At 45.6% G+C, this 22,889-nt stretch overlaps 1 protein-coding gene and 1 long non-coding RNA gene across 3 annotated transcripts; one reads left to right on the top strand and one right to left on the bottom strand.

Annotated features, from left to right (window-relative positions):
• Positions 1 to 433: 433 nt before the first annotated feature.
• On the bottom strand, positions 434 to 4,250 carry LOC308482819. The gene is made up of 2 exons (XR_013989421.1): positions 3,469 to 4,250; positions 434 to 648 (listed from the first exon to the last, which is right to left on the bottom strand). It is a non-coding gene; the product is annotated as an uncharacterized lncRNA (long non-coding RNA).
• Positions 633 to 22,870, top strand: TNFRSF14 (TNF receptor superfamily member 14). Of its 2 annotated transcripts, XM_081016267.1 has the most exons (8): positions 633 to 773; positions 10,857 to 10,965; positions 11,554 to 11,679; positions 13,676 to 13,831; positions 15,373 to 15,463; positions 17,256 to 17,443; positions 18,439 to 18,455; positions 20,128 to 22,870. In XM_081016267.1, the coding sequence occupies exons 1-8, from the start codon at positions 726 to 728 to the stop codon at positions 20,239 to 20,241; spliced, it is 849 nt and encodes a 282-aa protein (XP_080872393.1). In that variant the 5' UTR covers positions 633 to 725; the 3' UTR covers positions 20,242 to 22,870. The 2 variants fall into 2 exon arrangements, with proteins under 2 accessions (XP_080872393.1, XP_080872394.1); XM_081016268.1 differs by lacking the exon at positions 11,554 to 11,679.
• Positions 22,871 to 22,889: the final 19 nt, after the last annotated feature.

Below are 22,889 nucleotides of genomic sequence, written 5' to 3'. Positions count from 1 at the left end.
ATCGGGGGAAATGAAAGATACTGAAATGGAAAGGTTTGCCAATGTCAGCAGTTGTCTGGTGGTCAGAGTTCAAGAGCCAGGTGGTGTTTTTGCCTGGCTTCAAGTTCACCCAACTCTTCACTGCTCCGGTGGACCGATTCACTTGGTCATTTCCTTTCACTGTCCTGCTGCCAGGTACTTTGTTAAAAAAACATGATCAGAAGGACTGGGCCGTTCCCTCCTCTGTTGTGATTGGAGCCCACCTCCTGCTTCCTGTCTGCTATTTCCCGTCTGTAAACAGTTCTGGGAAGACAGGATCCAGAGCAGAGTTTGCATAAAAGGAGGAAAGGCAGACGAGCTTCAGTGCCGAGAAATGAAGTGGCTGGGGAGAAGTTATCTGGAACTGAGTGCGATTATTTAACCGCCTCTGGGGAAAAGAAAGAAACCACAGCTGGAGATTTTTATTTTTTTATTTTGCTTTCACTTTTGGAGCTAGCGATCGTCGAGCTGTGACCGCTTCGTTTGACGGGACTCGGAGATTCAGGGACAGGCCTGGCAAGTTTGGTCTCGCTTGGCTGAAGGCCGAGAGGGCAAAGGCAGTGGGAGCAGTGGGAACTTCAGAATGCAATGTGCTCGGTGCTGGGAATATGGAGTCCAGAAATCCTGGATCTATAGGAACCGAAGGGAGGTAAACACAAGACTGCAGTTAACTACAGGGTAATGACCTTCGTCTGCCTCGTGACTGGATGAAATTGGAAACCTCCAGGAACCCCTTTTTTGGCACCATGCATCTGGTAAGCAAACTTTGAAACTTTGTGTCCCCTTCCCCCGGGTCAGCCTATCATGCTATAAGGGTGCAATAAAGAGATCTGCCTCCTTCCTTCTGAAAAAATGAGGGCTTCAAGGAGAGTGGGTGTTGGGCCAGAGGATATTGCCAGCTCACTTGTTCTCAGCTGACCAGTGTGTGGCTCAGTCTCCACTAGGAACAGTAGCAGGGAGAATACACCTGGCAGATGGCAAACATCGCCTTTGAGAAATTAAAGCTTTTGTTGGTTTACCTGGTTGGGAGCCATTGTGAGGGGTTGGACTGGGAATTCAGGTCCCACTTGTTTGTTTCTAAGACTTCAGTATTCCAGTAACTGAAAGTGAAAGGTGGTTTTTCCTATGAGCAGTAACTGCTAGCTGGTGCTTATTCCACTAAGTCAAAAGGTACACTTGGCTTAGGATTTTAAACAATGGAATTGTTGGTAATGTGCAAATTTATTTGGGGATCATAAGATTATTGGGTCAAAAGGAGGGATGGGGAAATTTGTCCATTTCAGTTTCTCATCTTTGCGCTCATAAGTTCTGTTCTCCACATTTTCACATTGGTTTGTGATTTCACGAGCATTTGAGTGCACATTTCTCCTGACAGAACACATCTCCATAGGCAATTTTGCCCAATGTATACCTTTTTTTGCAAAACCATTCCCTCTTATATAATGCATATTTGTATGCTATATTCTCCATGGGTCGCATTTTAACAGATGCATTTTTGCACACATTACTTGCCTGGAGAACTGCATGGAGAAGTGCGAATTTTGAAGGGCAACTGTGATTCAGTTTGTGTATCGTTTCAGAAAGTGAATTTGAGGTAGGTTTCCCTCTCAATGCAAACAAAATCTGATTTCTCCCCCATCCTTAGTAACAGCAATGATCCTGAACAACTAGGGCAGGCAAATCCTCAGACTTCAAATCCCATCACCCCTGATAACTAGCAGTGCTGGGTAGGGCTTATGGGAGATGGTGTCCAATAACAACTCAAGGGCCACAAATCTCCCATGAAGGCTGTGCATATTTAAGTAAGGCCCACTCTGTGGCACTTCCTCCCGGGTAGATGGTTGCAGGATCTGAGCCTAACAGCCTTTGTTTACTGCCCTAGGAAACCTTTTCTTTAAGGTTGCGCAAAGACAGGAATTATTGTTCGGTTTTCCTAGATCATGGCAAGATCTGTGTGTATCCCAAACCTTGCATGTTCCACTTCTGTCCTGAGTCCTCCAGCCTCCTGGCCCATCTGATCGAAGCCTGGGCTACCTTTGAAGTCACCTTTCATTTCAAAACTGGCGTTTGCCAATGGCATGGGAATTGATGCTATTTTTTAAGAAACCCACAAGTGCACCCAATTATATGACAGGCCTCTTGGGTTTTTGACTTCTACTTTTAGTACAACCACAACACCGTCATTACTCAGGCACTGAGTATGATCTAGACATCCTCTCTCAGCGACCTTCTTTTTTTGTGGTGGAAATAAATGTGGGACGATGGAGGGTGTGTGTGTCGGCTGCAAGCAGTTGCGTGGGTGCAGAAGTGTCACAGGCACCTATTGGCTAGTGCCTGTGATGTCTGGTGCGATGAGTGACAAATCTTCACCTTTCTGGTGAGTCGCTCTCTGTACTCAGAAAGCCGCATGATTACTATTTTTAAAAATAAAACCTCAAAAGGTGAACACTCACCTGTCAGGCCAGTCTGTATGTTACAGGAGTGCTCATCAAGCTACCTATCGCAGGGTACCCTGAACTTCCTTTGAGAGGCTGAGGATGACATAGTTGGGTGGGTGGGTTATCCCACTTTATCTCCTCAATAACCATTTCAGGTAGGTTCAGTGGCAATATGGTGGCTACCTGCACTGTACCCAGTGAGCTACCTGTCTTCAAGGGGAACTCTGAAAGGTGTCCGCCTTGAGGAATGTTCACTAAGTCATTCTGTTCATTGCAAGGGCATCAAACATAAAGAGAGAAGGACGTTAATGTATGGTTACCAGATTTTTTTCAATGAATCCGGGGACACTTTTTTCTTTTTTTCTTTTTGAAGCTGAGTAGCAACAGGGAGTCAGTAGTGCTGGGTGGTGAGGCAAAAGATCCTGGGCCCAAGCACACATGCATATTGTATAAAGGTGCAAAGCCCTTCTTTTGCACCCTGTGAAACATAAATGCACAGAGGTTTTTTTAAAAAAACTGGGCAACAGTGCGCCACCCGCCTGTGACTCCTGAGCCTTCCCCGATCTCCTTCCCCCTTTGTTTTGACAGATCAGGGGAGGCTCGGGAGTCACGGGCGGGCGGCCGTTGCCCAGGAGGGGCCAGCCTGGTAGTGCAGTTGGCTCTGGCTGGCTTCAGGAACTGCTCGCTGCTGTGGTGCAGGAAAAATGGTGGGTGCCACAGCAGCGAGCAGCTCCTGAAGCCAGCCAGCAGCTCCTGAAGCCAGCCAGAGCCAACTACGCTACCAGGCTGGCTCTGGGCTGCTGAGGCTGCCGCTGCCACGTTTCCCGGGGACAGATTTGCAAATCTGGGGACATTCTGGGGATGGCAACCCTATGTTAATGGCAACAAATGCCTCCCAAACCTCCAGGAATTTCTCAGAATCGCCACCTTGGCTGATGCATGAGAGCAAATGGGGCACTGCCCCGCCAGCTGTCAGCCTCCCATCCCAAAACACCATGATAGAAAGTCTTACTTGAGATCAAGGAGGAGATCTGTTTTCAGACTGATTGTGGCACAGGCTCAGCTGCAAGCACAAAGCCCAGAAGTCAGGATTCCAAGGTGCAAGCTGTGAAAATGTCCTGACAGTTGGCATGCCCCTCCCACCAAGCTTTTAAAGTCGAGGCTGAATCTCTATTGGTAGAGCATTCGACAGGACCGAGCCAATGACATGAAAGGCTTGGTTTCTTGCTGTGGGCAGGTGAGCATCACCAGCTCAGGGTGCAACCAATGATGGTCCTGCCAATTATCTCAGTGATCGAGCTTAGATATCAGGGTACCCCGGACCGAAGTCATTCAGGGCTTTGCAAATTAACACAAGGACTATGAACTGGCTTTGTTGTAGATGGGCAGCCAGAGAATCTACCAGTGTGGTGTAGTGGTTAAGAGTGGTAGACTCGTAATCTGGTGAACCGGGTTCGCGTCTCCGCTCCTCCCCATGCAGCTGCTGTGTGACCTTGGGCTAGTCACACTTCTCTGAAGTCTCTCAGCCCCGCTCACCTCACAGAGTGTTTGTTGTGGGGGAGGAAGGGAAAGGAGAATGTTAGCCGCTTTGAGACTCCTTCAGGTAGTGATAAAGCGGGATATCAAATCCAAACTCTTCTTCTTCTACTATACAACCCACAAACTCCCTGCTCATAACCCCACTTCCCTCTACTCTTAAGTAAAAGACCCCACACACTGTCAAGCTTCCCAGTTTTTGACAGCAGAAGAAACAGAAGAAAAACTGATAGGAAGAAGTGGCCCTGAACATAACAATAAGTTCTCTTAACTGCAAAGGTTATTTCCTGTCTGGCAAGGCATCGTTCACTTCTGCATCCCATTGTGTAGCACGATTAATGTCTCAGAGAATGTTACACACGAAGGGGAAGAAATGTTCCTGAGTCATGTTGGGTCACAATGTGGGTTTGTGGTGTCTCACTTCCGCAGGGTCTGTTGGCATGACTTCTTGGATGACAGCGTCCCTTACAGCCAGTTCTATTTTTCTAGAAAAAGAGGTGCCAGAAGTAGCCACAAACACCTCCCTTGTTCTCTTACAATGGCGCTTACCTGAGAGGTGCTGGAACTGAGTTCCAGTGAGTTTCTGCTGAAAGAAAGCCCTGCTTATAGCCCCCCACGAAGCTGTTTCTCATCGTGCTATCTTGTTGGTCAAAATAATTGAAATACTGCTCCACCACATCTTCACCAGAAACTATGAAACTGGATTCGGTTTGGAATTCCTTTATTTGCTGGCACACATTGGCCAAATATGAACCAAGTTCTCTAGCTGAGGGGTGGGGGACGTCAGGTCCAGGTCTCTGTATTAGGCCTTGGGGGCTGTCCCCAGGCCACACTGCTCACTGGTCCAGCTTCATAACTTGGATGGTGTATATCTTTGGACCCTGATAATGCATCTTGCTTATCTGGATGGGAGATGAAATGCAGCCCTCAAGCCAAAAAAGTTTCCCCACTTCTACTCCAGATGATGCACAATACAAATCAAATGCAAATACCAAACTACATAAAATAATATCACCATGTATCTCTTTTTGTGTACACAAACATAATAAAACACCCACATGCAGGGCCGGATTTCAGTTTGATGAGACCCTAAGCTACTGAAGGTAATTGGGCCCTTCATATGTCCAGCTGGCCTTTGTCAATAACAAATTGACGCTGTTTTTGTTGTTGAATGGACTTACTGATCAGAAGGTCGGCGGTTTGAGTCCCCGTGACGGGGTGAGCTCCCGTTGCTCGGTCCCTGCTCCTACCAACCTAGCAGTTCGAAAGCACATCAAAATGCAAGTAGATAAACAGGTACCGCTCCAGCAGGAAGGTAAACGGCATTTCCGTGCGCTGCTCTGGTTCGCCAGAAGCGGCTTAGTCATGCTGGCCACATGACCTGGAAGCTGTACGCCGGCTCCCTCAGCCAGTAAAGCGAGATGAGCGCCGCAACCCCAGAGTTGGCCACGACTGGACCTAATGGTCAGGGGTCCCTTTACCTTTATATGCTATATGGTAATTTATGGACCCAATAGGTATCTGTACATAGAAATGAGCAAACCAGTGATATTTTAGGGAGCAGGCTAGCAGGCGGGGCCCATTACCTACATCATAGGAGCCTACACAGCACAAAACACTGTTGCTGTATGTAGGTTTTATTTTATTTGTTTTTAATCTTACATTTTGGAAATGTACATCCAGGGTTTGTTTTCCTTTGAATTTTTTGGAGGCCCCGAAGAGAGTGGGGCCCTAAGCTATAGCTTGTTTAGCTTATACATAAATCCAGCACTGCCCACATGTGTAGAGGTGTGAAAATAAATCTCTTAAGCACTTCCAAAGTAGGGACTAAAGTTATAACCAAGATCAGCTTTAAGATGCAAAAAAACCCCAAATATCCTTGATAGCTTGAAAAATGCAACATCCTCCACCATTCTGCTAATTTATTGTACAGTGGTACCTCAGGTTACATACGCTTCAGGTTACAGATGCTTCAGGTTACAGACTCCGCTAACCCAGAAATAGTACCTCGGGTTAAGAACTTTGCTTCTGGATGAGAACAGAAATCGCGCGGCGGCAGCGCGGCAGCAGTGGGTGGCCCCATTGGCTAAAGTGGTGCTTCAGGTTAAGAACAGTTTCAGGTTAAGAATGGACCTCTGGAATGAATTAAGTACTTAACCTGAGGTACCACTGTATTTATATCCCACCTTTTTTCCTTCAAGGAGCTTGAGGTGCCATACATTGGTTCTCCTCCTCCCCATTTCATCCTTACAACAACCCTTTGAGAGTAGGTCAGGATGAGAGGCAATGACTGGCCCCAGGTCCCTCAGCAGTTCATCATCATGGCCGAGTGGGGATTTGAACCCTTGACTCCCAGGTCAAGAACTTTAACCACTACACCACGCTGGCTCTACACCACTACACCACACTGGGTAGACTAAAATAGCTGTGGGATCCAAGATAGCTGCGGGTTTCCTGGCGCAGCTGGTCTCTGACAAAGTCAGCAGCAGCAGAAGAAAAAATCCGTCCCCTTCTGTGAATGCAGTGCTGCTGACCCCTAGTCACCAGATTTCAGCAGAAAGATTTCAAAAGATTCCATCATGAGGCTGCAACATTGTGAAACCAGAATTTCCCAGCCAATGTGATTCCATTAGTTTCGGTCTTCACTTGTAACCATGGTTTTCCCAACCCACATTCAGTTAGCACAACACAGCTATTTCTCTGCCCTTCTTCTTATAACTATATATACTTGGCTCTGTCACATTGTACATTTTTGTAGCTTTCCCCCCGCTCCCATGCTTGCATTTCTTCCTCAGTGCCAGACCAGGAGAACCTGTGTAACCTTCCAGATGTTGTTGGACTACAAGACCCATACTCGCTGATCATTATCTGTGCTGGCTTGGGATGGTGGGAGTGGTAGGTTCTGCATCCCTGGGTCTGGTTATCTCCCGCTTGGACTACTGCAACACACTCTGCGTGGGGCTGCCTTTGAAGGTGACTTGGAAACTACAACTAATCCAGAATGCGGCTGCTGGACTGATGACTGGGAGCAGCTGCCTGGACCATATAACACTGGTCCTAAAAGATCTACATTGGCTCCCAGTACATTTCCGAGCACAATTCAAAGTGTTGGTGCTGACCTTTAATGCCCTAAATGGCCTTGGCCCAGTATACCTGAAGGAGCAACTCCACTCCTATTGTTCAGCCTGGACGCTAAGGTCCAGCTCTGTGGGCCTTCTGGCGGTTTCCTCACTGCAGGAAGCAGAGGTGCCAACTTGAATAAAGTATTGGGGAGCAGGTAAGCCCTGTCCCACATAACTGATCACAAGACATGGCACATGAACACCATTTGAAGGGGAATGCCCATCAACTTGGGGCAGGAGCACCCCCTCAAATATTTTATGGGGGAGGGTGAAGGGACCTCACCCCCTAGGAGTTGGCTCCTATGGCAAAAAGTGACATTACAGAGAACCACACAGAGGGCTTTCTTGGTAGTGGCACCCACCCTGTTGCCCTCCCTCCCGTCAGAAGTCAAAGAGATCGACAACTATACAACTTTCAGAAGACATCTGAAGGCAGCCCTGTATTGGGAAGTTTTTAATGTTTGATCATAGAATGTTTCGTTATTTTATTTATATTCTGCTGGAAGCCACCCAGTGTGGCTGGCACAACCCAGTCAGATGGGCAGGATATAAGATGATGATGATGATGATGATAATGATGATAATAATAATAATAATAATAATAATAATACAGTCTGCAGCAGAATTCAATACAAATCTGCTCAACAATGCTAGTAACCCCACATGACTGAACCCAGACCCTGTAATCAATATGAAGCCCTTCTTTGGGTGGGCCTTTTTAGTGGTGGCTCCCTGCTGGTGAAATGCTCTCCCCAGGGAGCCATGGCTGGAAAGGCTTCTCTCATTATCCGGGCTTTTGGCCTTTATATGATGGATAGGATTGCAGCCTTCTTTTTTTCTTTCTTTCTTTTTAGCAGGGTGTGATCTGTAAGTCCTGCCTCTTGTCTGGATAGCTGTGTTTTTATTGCATGTTCTTAATTGGTTTTAATGTATAGTGGTACTTCGGGTTAAGTACTTAATTCGTTCCAGAGGTCCGTTCTTAACCTGAAACTGTTCTTAACCTGAAGCACCACTTTAGCTAATGGGGCCTCCCGCTGCCACTGCACTACTGTGGCACGATTTCTGTTCTCATCCTGAAGCAAAGTTCTTAACCCGAGGTACTCTTTCTGGGTTAGCGGAGTCTGTAACCTGAAGCGTCTGTAACCTGAGTGTCTGTAACCCGAGGTACCACTGTACGTTACTTTGGGCCGTTCTGTGAGAAAAGTGACTAACAACAACAACAACATCAACAACAACTCTTCCTATCATATTACTCCCTATTAAGTAGGTTTGGGATTACAGTCCTCTAATTTTATGTCAAGCATAGCGACCCTATGGGCTCCCAGATGTTGGACTACAACTCCCATCATCCTGGGTCATTGGGCATGCATGCCAGAGCTGATTAGAGTTTGAGTCCAACAGTGTTCAAGTTCTCTCCTGCTTCATACCTACCATTGAATTTATTTGCATGCGAAATCTTCACGCAGTTGACAACAATATAGGTTTGAACACCGTGACTGCTAATGAGCATTCCGAAAAACGCCTTTACAAGTCACGAAACAACTCCAGGTTTGTTTGCTCTGGGAATTTCCCGGTGCATAGGTCGATTCTTTGTTTACTTCCTCCGCCCCACCCACTTTGATAGTTGATAGACAGGCACAGAATGCCACCTTGTGGAGAAATAAAAGAAGTACAGTATGTTTTTGACCTCCTGTTCCTTGCCTTGCCCCCCCCCCTGAACATTTTAAAAACATTCTCTAGCAGCACAATTCTCAGCATGTTTACTCTGAAGTAAATCGCACTGTATTCATTGGGCTTTCTCCCAAGCAAGTGTGCACAGGAATGCATTTGATGTACGGATGGGAGAAAAAGTCAGCTCAGTACAGTTTTGAAAGCAAATCGCCCTAATTCACTTGTTCCGACACAATATGAGCCTCCTTTAAAAATGTGCACTGCTCCAAATTTTGCAGTGCAGCTTTTCAGCCATGGATGGATGCATAGAAAGGCACATGTTCATGAAAATAAGATACAAAAATGCATTGGGTGATATCTTAAGTCCTGCTCAGAGTAGATCCACTGGGTTGCATCTATGGCCAGTCCTAAGAGTAGACCCACTGAAATTAATGATTAACATAGGTGTACTAAATTTGTCCCACATTTGGTGTGCATTTAATTCCAGCCACTTGTGTTCAAGGCATTTTTGTTATCAACTGGGCTTTGAGGGCACCATCAGCAGAGGCAATCTTGGAGTAGCACGGCTGATACAACCACACTGTAAAACACAACAGGAGAGGCAGCCCTCCCCCTGAATTTTAGTGTCGCACAGAATGCCACCGAAATTTGAGAGCCCAAAGTCTGCCACTACCATGATCAGGCCTACCTAGCCAGGCAGGTCTGAGCAACTGTCAAAGGGCAGCAAGGCTCTGGCTGGTGTGTGTGTGTTGGAGGGAAAGAGGTGAGAATCCAAGTCAGGCTTCAGAGAGGCACATTGAAACCAGGAAGAGGTTGTTCTTGCTTAGGAGAAGTTGTGAGTGCAAAAGGAAATGCTTTATGGCACTTCCTGTTCCAAAGGCTGACATTGTCCTCAGGAAAGTCCCTGGCTACTATGCTAGTCAGTTTCTGGTCAGTGTTTGTTTTGCATGTCTTAATTCGTAAGTCTGTTCAGTACCGTTTCTGGATTAAGGTCTGATTTAAAAATAAATACATAAACATGTAAATTCGTATTTCAGTAACTATTCAAATACAGTGAACGCTCGGGTTGCAAATGTGATCCGTATAGGAAGCATGTTCGCAACCCTCAGCATTCGCAACCCGCAGCGTCATGTGTGCGAATGCACGGGTTGCGACCCGGCTCTTCTGCGCATGCGCAAAGCGCGATTTAGCACTTATGCGCATGCACATGCACCGAGACTCGGAAGTAACCAGTTCCGGTACTTCCGGGTGTGCAGTGCGCAACCCGAAATCGCGCAACTCGAAGTGTCTGTAACCCGAAGGTATGACTGTACATATTTAACCAATCCAAACCCAAGATCTATTGGGATTAGAGAGTTTGGATGCAGTGGATGCTGGAGTTTCCCAGTTCAGCTGGGGCTACTCCACAGTAAGCTCTCATCCAGACTTCTGTTTGTCCCACCACTGCCCACCCCCCACCCCACCCGATCTTCAACACTCAATTGGAGCAAATGTAAGCACTTGCCTGGCTTCGGCAAGGAGGCATGAGGGCTCTGACAGGGCCCTAGAGTCCACATTTCTCCTTCCCAAGGGTGGGCAAGCACTTACCAGGCTTTGGGAATGAGGTGGGAGGGCTCTAGGACACCTCCTTTCGAAAGCCTGGCTTAAGCCGGTACTGCAAAGGCTGGGGGGGGGGGGAGAGCGTCAAATGCCTCCATGCAAGATGGCATATTACCAAGGTCCACCCCTGTAGAAATGAACTTGTTGTACAAAAGTAAAATTCATACTGGTCAAGCCCACTGCTAGCATGGAAGCCTGCCTAGAATGTGGCTCTCAGGCTCCTAAACCTGGACTCAGTGAAGCAGCAACCTGACAGGAGGTTCATATCTTTTTGCTTCACAACTCCAAAAATCTGGAGGAGAAAGTTGTAAGTTCAAGAGCATCCCTGTTTCCTGCCCAAACTTTTCAGGCTGCTGTTTCATATCCTTCTTTGCCTTCCCTGGGGTGGGCTGGGGGGAATGATAGGATTAATCCAAGAATGCACTGAGCCGGGCACAGTGAGACTAAAGTCTCCTTTCTCTCTCCCTGAAAGAGCTTCTGCATCTTCCTCACAACACAGCTTCTTCTCTACCAGGAAGTCTCCTCCTGTACTGATTCAGAGTACAATATCCGTGGCGAATGCTGCCCCAGGTGTAATCCAGGTAAGAAGGCATGGCACCCTTGTTCTTCTCCCTGTAAACAGGGCCGGCCCATCCATTGGCCTGGTAGAGGCAGTTGCCTCAGGCGGTAGGCTGGGGACAACCGGGCGGGGTGGCAGATCCAGAAAGAAGAGGGGCATCTTCACACAACTTTGCTGTTTCTCCTTCAGCTATGGATAGGAACTGTGACCACCTACTCCTCTCTGAGAGCCAGTGTGGTGTAGTGGTTAAGAGCGGTAGACTCGTAATCTGGTGAACCGGGTTTGATTCCCCACTCCTCCATATTGTTGGGTGACCTTGAGCCAGTCACACTTCTCTGAAGTCTCTCAGCCTCACTTACCTCACAGAGTGTTTGTTGTGGGGGAGGAAGGGAATGAGATTGTTAGCCGCTTTGAGACTCCTTCCCCAGGCAGAAGTGGAGAAGGGAGTAGGGGTGGGGCACACAGGTCCTAGCCACTGCTCCACTGCCCCCCTCATTCACCGGCTTGGCCACACTAGTTCCCAGCATTGTCCCCACCCAGACCTGGTTGAGGAGCCTGTTTAACAAATTAGGATTCAGAGGAGGGGCGCCATTTTCCTATTTGTCCACAGGATACAGAGTCGAGAGAGACTGCACTTCTATTTCCAGTACAACGTGTGTTGCTTGTGGTTGGAGGACATACACGAACCAGTCAAATGGGCTGAGAGAGTGCTTTACATGTCAAGAATGTGAATCAGGTAAAAATTCTTCTTGTTGTTTGTTACCGAAGTGACTTAGAATACATTTCAAAACATGAGTGTGAATGCATTATACACAGGCAGCACACTGGTAAGAAAACAACACCATATCAGTCTATCCAAAGACCTTGGGGGGGGGGGGAGGTTAGGTTTTCAGCCGGCAAAGGCGCTCGGCAGACTTCACTAAGAAGGGCATTCTGCAGATGGGGAGCCACAACCGAAAAGCCCCTCTCCCTTGTCACCACCCTTTGAGCCACCAGCTAAGCCCTCCTCAGAGTATATTTATTAAATTTAATGAACCTCAGTTATGTCCATTACCTGCAATGACTCTACTCTGAGTAGGATTGGCACTGGTTGCAACCCTCAAGGCCTTGCTCTTTTAAAAAAATGCTTTATTAGTTTTAAAAACAAAACAAAAACAAAGCAATACACAATGATCAATGAAAAGCGATTCAAAATTAACACTCCTGTGCACGCAAAAAAGAAAAGATTGAATTCATCCATCACTATTTCTAACATGACTTCCGACCCCCCCCATTGTGATTCCTAAGTTTCATTACAGCTGCACACTTAACTTTATCTCCCCTAAATTATTCTGTTATGTTAATTCTGTAGCGATCTCTTAATTCATGCAGAAATCAATCCAGGCCTGCCAAATCATTTATGTTATTACAATGTTCTTTTAAGTATCCTCTGTAAATATTCCACTCTCTGTTAAATATTTGATCTGTATGGTCTCAGAGTCTCGCTGTTAATCTTGCTAGCTCTGCATAGTCTAACATTTTATTTTGCCAATCTAATTTTGAGAGTGTAGAATCTCCTTTCCATACCTTAGCAATTAAAATTCTTCCTGCTGTTACCGCATACATAAACATTTTCTTTACCCTTTTTGGAATTTCATTGCTCGTTATGCCTAGCAGGAAGACTTCAGGTTTTTTTTGGAAAGGAACATGTAAACATTTTTTTTAAAAAAGTTCATTATATATTGTTTCCCAAAATTCCCTGATTCTTTTGCAATTCCACCACGTTTGGATCATGGTGCCTTCCGCCTCCCTGCATCTCCAACAGATGTTTGATCTAGATTTGTACACTTTGGTCAAGGCCTTGCTCTTAGTGGATGTAAGGTGAATCTTTTCGCAGAATGTCTTTGCTGCCCGCCACCTCCATGGCTTAGGGTCTTTGGCCACAAGGTTATTCGAGTGGCAGAAATGGCCTGAGACTGTTTTCATTTCCTACAATGCCCTTGTTCAAGGCTATAACAGGGTTATAGTGATATTTTAAAATGGCTGCCTGCCACCACCAGGCAGGGCCCCTGGGGACATGTGTCATCACTAGAAGGTACTCAAGGAGGGCTCTTGAGTCTGGGGACCCGTCCAAGGTGCTGAGCAAAAAGACTAGGATCCTTTAATTAAGTGTGTTCATATTTCAATGTCTTGTCTTACTGATTATTTAAATTATGCATATATAATTGGTCAATGTTGCTGAACTGGTCAGACATTTATTGATTTATTGTAAGACCAGTGTCTGGCCTTAGCTGGCTACTTAACTGTCCTCATCAGCATCACAAAAGAATGAGCTAGGTTTAAGAGCTAGGTGATGGCTAGTGGGTGGGCATTTCTTCTGTCTAGCTGATAGGTAGGAGAAGAATAGCCAGGTGTGTGTGTGTGCTGAGGTGCAGGCAGAATGGAAGCTGGGGACACAGAGACATGCCTGATCTGTGCTGGATCCAAAGCTGTGGCTAATGGAGAAGAAAGATCTGTAGGGGTTAATGCTGTGATCCATCTCATGCTCAGCCTATATATATGTGCAGATAAAACCATAGATCGTAAAGACACCACAGTCTCCATTGACCTTCCTGCCAAGGAAACAGAAGCAGAGCAAACACCTAGAACTCATGGATTCTGCCACCACTTGGAGATTGGGGTGGCATGTAAAAATAATAACAATCATAGCAGCGGCCCCCACAAACCCTCATATCTGTGATTGTGCCCGGCAGGAGCCCATCTAAGAGTTAAAGAAGAATGCACGTATACGAAGAACACAGTCTGCTCTTGCAAGCCTGGCTATTATTGCACTCAGTTCATCAACCAAGATTGCGAACAGTGCTCAAAGCACACCATTTCTCCACCTGGTTTTATGGTGACACAGCCAGGTAAGTCTCAGTTGAGATTTATTTTTTTAAAAAAATATTTTCAATGCAAAATTACAACAAAAATTACAAACATTGAATCCAAAATAAAACGGTACAAACAAGAAAAAAACACACGAGAAAAAAGAACACAAAAAAACAAAAACACACATCTACAAATAAAACCATATCATCATTCTAATCTAGTCATTACATACATATACACATATTGACTTCTTTCCTTTGTTCTAAGACCTCGAAATTTTTACTCTTTCTAAGTTGTTGTGTCTAATGTAGATTACCTTTATCTTTATACTTTTTACACCATTTTTCTCTTTCTTTAACCCTGCAAAGCATCATTCATTACATACCGATATGCTTACTCCAGAACAATGTTTTTTCATATATTCTTTAGCACATCCCCATTCTTTTAATAATTTTTGGTCCGATTGTCCCCTTATGAATGCTGTGAGTCTTGCCAGGTTTATATATTCACAAAATTTAATTTGCCATTCTTTCATTGATGGAATTTTTCTCCCTTTCCAAGTTTTTGCTATGAGCATCCTGGCAGCTATTGTCTCAGTAGAGATTTGGTGCAGCCACTCTTCTGCCGATCTTAAAAAATAATTTATTTATAGCTCCCATGTTCAGAAGAAAAATAATCATCACAGTGAGCATAAACTCAATCGTAAAACCATCCGACTTAAGATGTGCTTCATACAGGGAGGTGGGGAACCTCAGAGCCAGAAGCCAAATGTGGCCCTCCAAGCCACTCTATTTGGCTCTTCAGACTACTCCCAGGCTGCACCCCTCTCTGGCTTTGCTTTCCACCTGACCGTTTTGCCCGGCTAGATCTGATCCTCTGGCCTCTCTGAATGGAGGATGGTCTATGTGTAGAAACTAGTCTGCTGCATAAATTTGCATCCATTGTCCCACCCACCTTTGCTTCTGGCTTCACCAGCCACTGACATGTGTCCCTTGGAAGGCTGCCCAGAAGGGAATGTTGTCTTCAGGCTGAAAAAGGCTTCCCACCCTCGGCTTAATACATCAACACAGTTGGATCACCACTGGTAGAATAGGACGTTGAATGAGATGGGCGTTTGGCTCTTCTTATGGTTCTTATGTGAATAGATTATTGACTCTCAAAGCAACAAGGGACTACAGTGGTACCTCGGGTTACATACACTTTCAGACTCCGCTAACCCAGAAATATTACCTTGGGTTAAGAACATTGCTTCAGGATGAGAACAGAAATCGTTCTCCGGCGACGGGGCAGCAGGAAGCCCCATTAGCTAAAGTGGTGCTTCAGGTTAAGAACAGTTTCAGGTTAACAACGGACCTCCGGAATGAATTAGGTACTTACTTACCACTGTACAATAAGACATAAGGACACAAGATGAGGCCTGTTGGACCAGGTCAAAGGCCTCTTCTGGTTCACCATCCTGATCTCACAGCGACCAAACAGATGCCCCAACACACAAGCAGGACATAAGCATGAAAGGTGCAGAGGGCTCTATCTTTTGTAGCAGCATCTAAAATATTCCGCTCCTCTCATTCTTTTTCAGGCACAGAAACCAGTGACACCCAGTTCGTACCCTGCCCTCTTGGGACCTATTCAGAGACCGAGATGTCCACCTCCTGTGAACCTTGGACTAAGTAGGTGATACTAAAGACTCTCTAACAGCTGCATTTCCAGTTTGTGGCTGTGTGGTGCCACATAGTCTTAATTCTACATACACCTCTTTCCATTCAGCGCTGTTTCCTTCCCATTACTGCTAGGAAGTTAAAGAACTAAGCATGAAAATGACATACTTAGTGAGCTGTTACCTTGGTTTGTACAAAGCTTAAACAGAGGTTAGATTATATCCAGGTCCAGAAAAACTTCAAGACAAATAGGTCCACATTTGGCAGACGAATGTGTAAGAGTTTGGATTTGGATTTGATATCCAGCTTTATCACTACCCAAAGGAGTCTCAAAGCAGCTAACATTCTCCTTTCCCTTCCTCCCCCACAACAAACACTCTGTGATGTGAGTGGGGCTGAGAGACTTCAGAGAAGTGTGACTAGCCCAAGGTCACCCAGCAGCTGCATGTGGAGGAGTGGAGACACGAACCCGGTTCACCAGATTACGAGTCTACCTCTCTTAACCACTACACCACTGTTATGTACTGAGTTGAATAGGATCCAAACTGCAGCAGTCCTAGAACAATAGGATCCAAATTGCAGCAGTCTGATTGGTCCTAGAACAATAGGATTCAGAATGCAGCAGTCTGATTGGTCCAAGAACAATGCAGCAGTATGATTGGTTGGCAGGAACCACCCAATCATGCTCCAGATATAAGTGAATCCACAACCTGATTGGCTTACAGTAGAATTCCAGAATTAACCAATCATGTGCAGCCCATTGTGTAAATAATGTATATAAAGCAGATACTTTGAGGGGACATTCATTCATTCCTCCTCACCACTATGAGCTGAATAAAGAGCATGAAATCACTTTGCGACTCTGAGTATATTTCAACCACACTGGCTCTTGTTTATTTTCCATTTTTCATAATTCCTGAATGTTGCAATACAGCTGTCGGCTGAAATAACATATCAGTTGTTTTCTCTTAAAAGACATATTTAAAGATAAAAGTACATTGAGAATGGGGGAAGAAATTCTATTTTGTTTGCTTTTTGAAACAAAGCTACCAATTTTCTGCTTCTCAAATCAATACTTAATTCAGAAAACAATTATCCTTCAAAATTCCCAGTACCACGAATGTTGCAATGCAATTCTACAACCAATGTTTACTACAAAAAATGTATATATTAGGGGTAGCTGTGCATAAAAATGCACACAGTGGTGAAAATAACATGCACAAATGCATTACATTAGGGAGTATGCCTTTCAACAATGTGTGCATTAGTCAAAACAGCATAGAAAAATGTGTATATCAGGAGAAATTTGCACTAAAATGACTATGTAATTTTCATGAGGATTTTTTTTAAAAAAGAAAAATTGCAGTTTCATGCACCCCCCCCCAATATACACACACACATGATATAAGATAAGAAAAATGAGAAACTGGGGAAAACTGAAATTGACTGATTCGCTAATTTCTTGCAAATTAGAAGGGGGAGGGAGGAAGCAAGCAAGCAAGATTATCAGCTAACATTAACAATAACTATATCTTACTGAACCTAATTTAAATGCGTAAGTTAATAAAGACAGCCTGGGTATTCCCAAATAAGTATCCAAGTGAAATTGACAATTATAATCTGTATGCACAAACACAGAAAGGCCAGAGAAATCTATCACTGAGTAGTAGATTGTCCATCCAGCTCATTTCAGCCACAAGCATTTGCAGAGTCCATTTTTACTGCCCTTCTGTTAGTCTCCACAAATATCAAGCCTTCTTCTGAACATTCACCCCTAATTTAACCCTTTCTGTTTAATTTTCAGTTGCAGTAAGGCAGGCATGATAGAAGAACGAGCAGGCACAGCAGTTTCCAATGCAGTTTGCGCATGTGTCGGCCAGAAACACGTGCCTGTGCCAGTATTTGTAGCTACTACTGCCATTCTTGCTCTGCTGGTTCTTGCCTTAATATGTGGCTTCATAATATGGCAATGGAGGAAGCGCATCAAAAAACGTAAGTGTGCAACAAGTGCATGTGTAGTTAAGCAAAAACAAATCCAGAACCTGCATTCCTGTGTCTTGCAAGTGGAACTCTACTTTGAGCAGTCAAAAATCTCCCCCAACCCCAGTTCATTTGGTCTGCTTGCCTTTTGCTTGATTGGAGAGGACAAAGAAAGTATACTTGGCTTTTAAGCTAGAGACAAGGGACATCAGGCCTGGGGGAGTCCAATGTGGCCCTCCAAGCCTCTCTAAGTGGCCCTCAGAGCTCTCTCCAGACCACACCCATCATTGGCACTGCTCTGCATTTTCTGGAACATGTCCATGAGATCTGAAGATGCTTTTTGTATGCCTGGATGGAGGATACAGGGGGAAGGAGTGCAGAAACTGCCAGGTGTACAGAGGTAAATTTTACATTCATTCCTCAGCCCATTTATCTATCTGGTTCCATCCACTACTGCCATGTGACTCTCGGAAAATTGTCTGGAAGGGAATTCGGCCCTTGATCTGAAAAAAGGGTTTACCAAGCCCTGTCTAAAGTGAAATACTTTTGATGGACAGATGTCATTCAACTTCTCTCTGGCTTGCTTGATCAGTGATGTCTCCTTAACACATGCAAGTTGGTTCTTTTATGGCACACCTGTGATGTGCAGAGGATAAGGAACCACTGAGGCTCTTATTAACCTCAGTGGATTAGTATGGGTTGTATCTAACTAAATTAGAGTAAACCCACTGAAGTTAGTGGACCTGAGTTAGTCATATCCATTAATTTCTATGGGTCTACTCTGAGTAGAACTTAGTTGGCTGCAACCTCAAGCCAACAGGTTCAAATTAGGAGAAAGGGGTTTTTGGTTTTGCCTTTTTTTAGCTAAACATTAAGGAGGGCCAGTCTGCCTGGTCAATGCTGCTCCTTCTATTCTCAAATGGAGACATTTTAGAAAATCTCATCTAGAAATGTCTTCTACTGGGTTTTTGAAAAGAAAAAAAAAGCTCTTCTCTTCTTCTTCACAGGTGCTGCCAGAGTACAGGTGAGTATTCTTTTATATAAGCCTTTTACAACTTCTTTTCTTCTGCCCATATTGCTTTCAACATGCAATTTCAACATATATTAAGGGTTGCTATTGCACTTTCTCTTTCTCCCTCTTGCAGTGTTTCCCCTCTAAGCTTCCTGCTCTCTTAAAGACTTCCACTAACCCCCACCCACCAGGGGTGCCGACTCCATGGAGCTGAACTGCCTTTGCTCCCCCCTCAATACTGTTGGCAGAGGGCTGGGCCCCCTCAATGTTGAGAGGGCAGGGGAGGCCACATGTGAACGGCTCCCCTGGAACGGCTTCAGTTACTGGCTCCTTCTGAGCGCACGAGAGAAGGAGCCCCTGGCTATAGATGCTGATGAAGATGCAAAGTCACATGTGTGTGACATGTGACAGATCCCTTCAATCTTCGGCGGAACTTGGCGTCTCTGCTACCCACTGCCCACTTTGCCTGCAACTTCTTCCTGGATTATCTGCCACAGGGATGGGGAAACTCAGGCTTTTATTTGTTGTATTTTTTCTTGTTAAGTTGCATTCTGATGTTTTCTTCAGTAAGATGTGGGGCAACCTCTCCTGAAAGTGTCAGAGAAATTCCACGCCTCCCCAAGGAAGTAGCAGGAAAACCACCCCTGTTTTCGTTTTCTCCTCTTTTCAATAGCAGGGGAAGAATAGTCTCCAGAAACTGAGCATGTTGGTGTCTACACCAAGGATGATGAACCTGCTGCCCTCCAGATGTTGCTGAATCCAGCTCTCAGTCAGTCCCAACTAGCATGGCCAATGATCAGGAGTTATGGGAAGTGTAGTCATGCAACATCTGGGGGGCACCAGATTCTCTCCCCACCTGGGTCTACATCCATGAAGGAAGACTTGGGAACTGTGGGTAACATCCAACCAAGTTCTACTCAGGGTAGACGCACCAAAGTTAAGGACCCCAAGTTAGTCATGACCATTAATTTAAATGGATCCCCACAGATGAGAGGACTAACACTGCATACAACCCTGTACATTTGTGAGAGACACGGGGGATCTCTAATGGGCAGTTCTCTGCACCTCCCACCAAACTGCAATCCCCAGATCCTTTGTGGGAAAACTAGGACAGTTACCTTGATATAAAATTGATTTCAACATAGTGTAAAAAATATCCAGTGTTTATTCAGTAAAGCACTTTACCCCTAGGGACGCGGGTGGCGCTGTGGGTTAAACCACAGAGCCTAGGACTTGCCGATCAGAAGGTCGGCGGTTCGAATCCCTGCGGTGGGGTGCACTCCCATTCCTTGGTCCCTGCTCCTGCCAACTTAGCAGTACGAAAGCACGTCAAAGTGCAAGTAGATAAATAGGTACCACTCCACTGGGAAGGTAAACGGCGTTTCCGTGCACTGCTCTGGTTCACCAGAAGCGGCTTAGTCATGCTGGCCACATGACCCGGAAGCTGTACACCGGCTCCCTCGGCCAATAAAGCGAGATGAGCACCGCAACCCCAGAGTCGGTCATGACTGGACCTAATGGTCAGGGGTCCCTTTACCTTTTAACCTTACCCCTTGGTGGTGCTGCTGTGATCAGAAGTGGAATCAGAGTGGGGTCTGGAGGAAAGTCACATTTCTACTTATTCAGCATTGCCTGAATCCATCAATATATTGTATTGATTTTAAACAAATCTGCCTTGTTCTAGGAGGAACAACGAAATGGAGTTTATCTCCCTGTTCAAGAGGATGACAACAATATGGTGGCACCTATGCAGGAAACGGGTCAACACCCTGGAGAACCAGCATTCACAATGGCATGAGTGACCAGAATTTTTGGTTCGGAAAGCCCTGGTGCCCCTTGCAAGCAACAGCCATGGACATATGCACTGGATGAACACATTAGTAAATGCAATAGAAAACAGGAAGTGGCTATTTTCCCCTCTGAGCTTCTCATCTTCCATCTTGAAGAAGCAAGTTTCAGTGACGAAAGTGGGAGATGTGGAAATTTTCACTGAAGGGCAGATAAAGGCTGAAGAGAGAACATATCTAGTGGAAAAGGAGAAGACCATCAAACTATGAAATTCATACCAGAAGATACAGTGATGGCCACCAACTTGGATGACTTTAAAAGACAAATTCATGAAGGAAATGGATTTGTATGGACACTATTCAGGTCCTGCTTGTAGCTATCTGGTTGGCCATTGCGAGAACAGAAGGCAGGGCATATTGGCCTTTGGTCTGATCCCCAGCAGGGCTCTTCTGGTATTCTGAAAGAAGGTAGAGTGTTTCTGACACAGGAGGTTCACTACATCAATAAAAGCAATGCATTTTCCAGGGTCTGAAACCAAGTCGGAACTGGGGGAGGATTTTGCTCTGTCCCTTTGCTCCTCCTCCAGTCAGGCCTTCACAGAGATTGGTGCTTTCTTTCTATGGAGTTCTGACACTAATATCAGATGGTGCAGGGAATGGTTGGGCGATGCCTTGTGCCTGGAAACTCTCCCAGGAAATGATATAAGCTTCACTCAATATTTCTCAGATGGCGGAGGCAGGGAAACCCAAATTTACCTGCTCTTTAAATAGGGATGAAATCATACCAGGAGCATGAAAAACCCATGTGTGTGTCTGTGTCTGTATGTCTGTGTGTCTCTGTGTGTAACATTACTCCATACTGAACACAATGAGTTCTGCTTTGCAAGAATGTTGTCAGAGGCAGTATCCAGGGTCCAATCCCAGCTCACAGACTTGGGCTAAACTCTGACAGATAATGGACAAAATGGAGAGCAACCAGCAGAGCACTGAGTGACTAGCCAATGCAACACCGTCTGTCCAAGCAACCAGGCAGCAGGAAAGAGCAGGCTGCACCCATAATCAGAGGCAGTATGATACTGAATACCAGTTGCTGGGAATCACAAGTGAGAAGAGCCCTGCTGCATTCAGGTCCTGCTTGTGGTCTTCCCATTGAGGCATCTGGTAGGCCACTGAGAAGAGGATACTGGACTAGACAGGCCTTTGACTTGATCTAACAGGGCATCTCCTATGTTCTTAGGTTCTCCAGGCCAGCAGTGTAGGAGTTTTGCCTTTCCATGTCTGCGGTGCCTTAGGGTGTGACAGAGACATGTGTGGCCTACCAGATGGGATCTGAAGCTGGATAGACATAGGGAAAGGGAGAACGCTGCAGTATCCTGGGCTACTGGCAAGGCTTGGCTAGAGTCCAGGTTAGGTCACAGACAGCAAGACCAAGAGGCAGCTGAGAGCAGAGCAGGATTCAGAGTGCAGGTAGATATCAAGATAACCACAGACCAGGAATTGGGAAACTTTTTCAGCCCAAGGGCCACATGTCTCTTAAGTCGGAGGTGGGGAACTTTTTACAGTCCAAGGGCAACATTCCCTTCCAGGCAACCTTTTGGGGGCCACATACCAGAGGGCCAGAGGCAGGAGTGGAAGGGTGGGCAACAAAAATCACATTTGCCTTCATTCAGCAGGCTAGTTTCTATGCATGACCCGTCTCTATCCTCATGCAAGCCGGCAAGACCCATTATCAAAATTTCAGAGCTTAGAGGTCTAGACAGAGAGGCTTAGAATACTACAGCAGCTGGACATTCCAACATTGGCCTTCTTAGGATGAATTGGACTGTGCAGACCAGAAGGGACTGATTTCATTCAACGTGAGGAAAGGTGAGTCTGGTAGTCTGGAAATGAGCAGTTGCCACTGTTCAGGTAACTCAGGTGAGGCCAGCATTTGTTCCCTGGGCCTAAGGTTCCTACTCCTGTGTTATTTGATTGGTTGGAACCCAACTGGCTTTGTAAGTAATTTGAGCACCTGCTGAATTAGAAGCTGCAGTTCTACTCTCTGGCCAGCTGCAGTGGTAGTGCTGCAGAGCAATAGCAGTGTGGAACAGGAAACAGCAAGGCAGCAGTTCCTTCCTTTGCTAAACTATCATAGAGGGTGAATCGTGTGCATATCTCTGGCAAAGTCCCCAGCTGAAGACCCAAATGCCTTGTAGGTGTTCAGTTCAGAATAATGTGAAACCTTCAGTTCCTAAGAACAAGGTGATCTCTGGAAAAGCAGAGAGTAATTTCCATTGGCTAGCTACATATATATTATGGGAGAGATTTGCATTAAAAAGAACAACTAAATGTGCCAAGGGATGGGATGAGAACTCTCAGGCTTGCAGCCACCACCTGCAGTTAACAAAATTTCATAGCGATTCTGTATTTATATCTGCATGTGTTTTGTAGGCTGTGTTGTGTAGTGGTTAGAGTGCTGGACTAGAACCTGGGAAACCACAGTTCAAATCCCACACCTTTTTCATTGTTGTAAGGATAATATGGAGAGGGGGAGAACCATGTAGGCCACCTTGAGCTCCTTGGAGGAAAGTGGATTACAAATGCAATCATAAATAAAAATGTACAGCTGAAACATGCCATTACAACCCTATGCATAACTGACATGGTGTTCTGTTCTTGC

Source organism: Podarcis pityusensis, assembly GCF_964106645.2.
Source record: "Podarcis pityusensis genome assembly, chromosome: 8".
Taxonomy (NCBI): domain Eukaryota; kingdom Metazoa; phylum Chordata; class Lepidosauria; order Squamata; family Lacertidae; genus Podarcis; species Podarcis pityusensis.
Note: the sequence above shows the minus strand (reverse complement) of the source record. Positions and strands in the feature narration are given on the sequence as shown.

Excerpts from the sequence above, each read along its gene's own strand:
- TNFRSF14 (XM_081016267.1), top strand. The coding sequence starts at position 726 with ATGAAATTGGAAACCTCCAGGAACCCCTTTTTTGGCACCATGCATCTG. Across the intron at positions 11,680-13,675 it reads ATGTCAAGAATGTGAATCAG|GAGCCCATCTAAGAGTTAAA; the intron begins GTAAAAATTCTT and ends TGTGCCCGGCAG. Across the intron at positions 13,832-15,372 it reads TTTTATGGTGACACAGCCAG|GCACAGAAACCAGTGACACC; the intron begins GTAAGTCTCAGT and ends ATTCTTTTTCAG.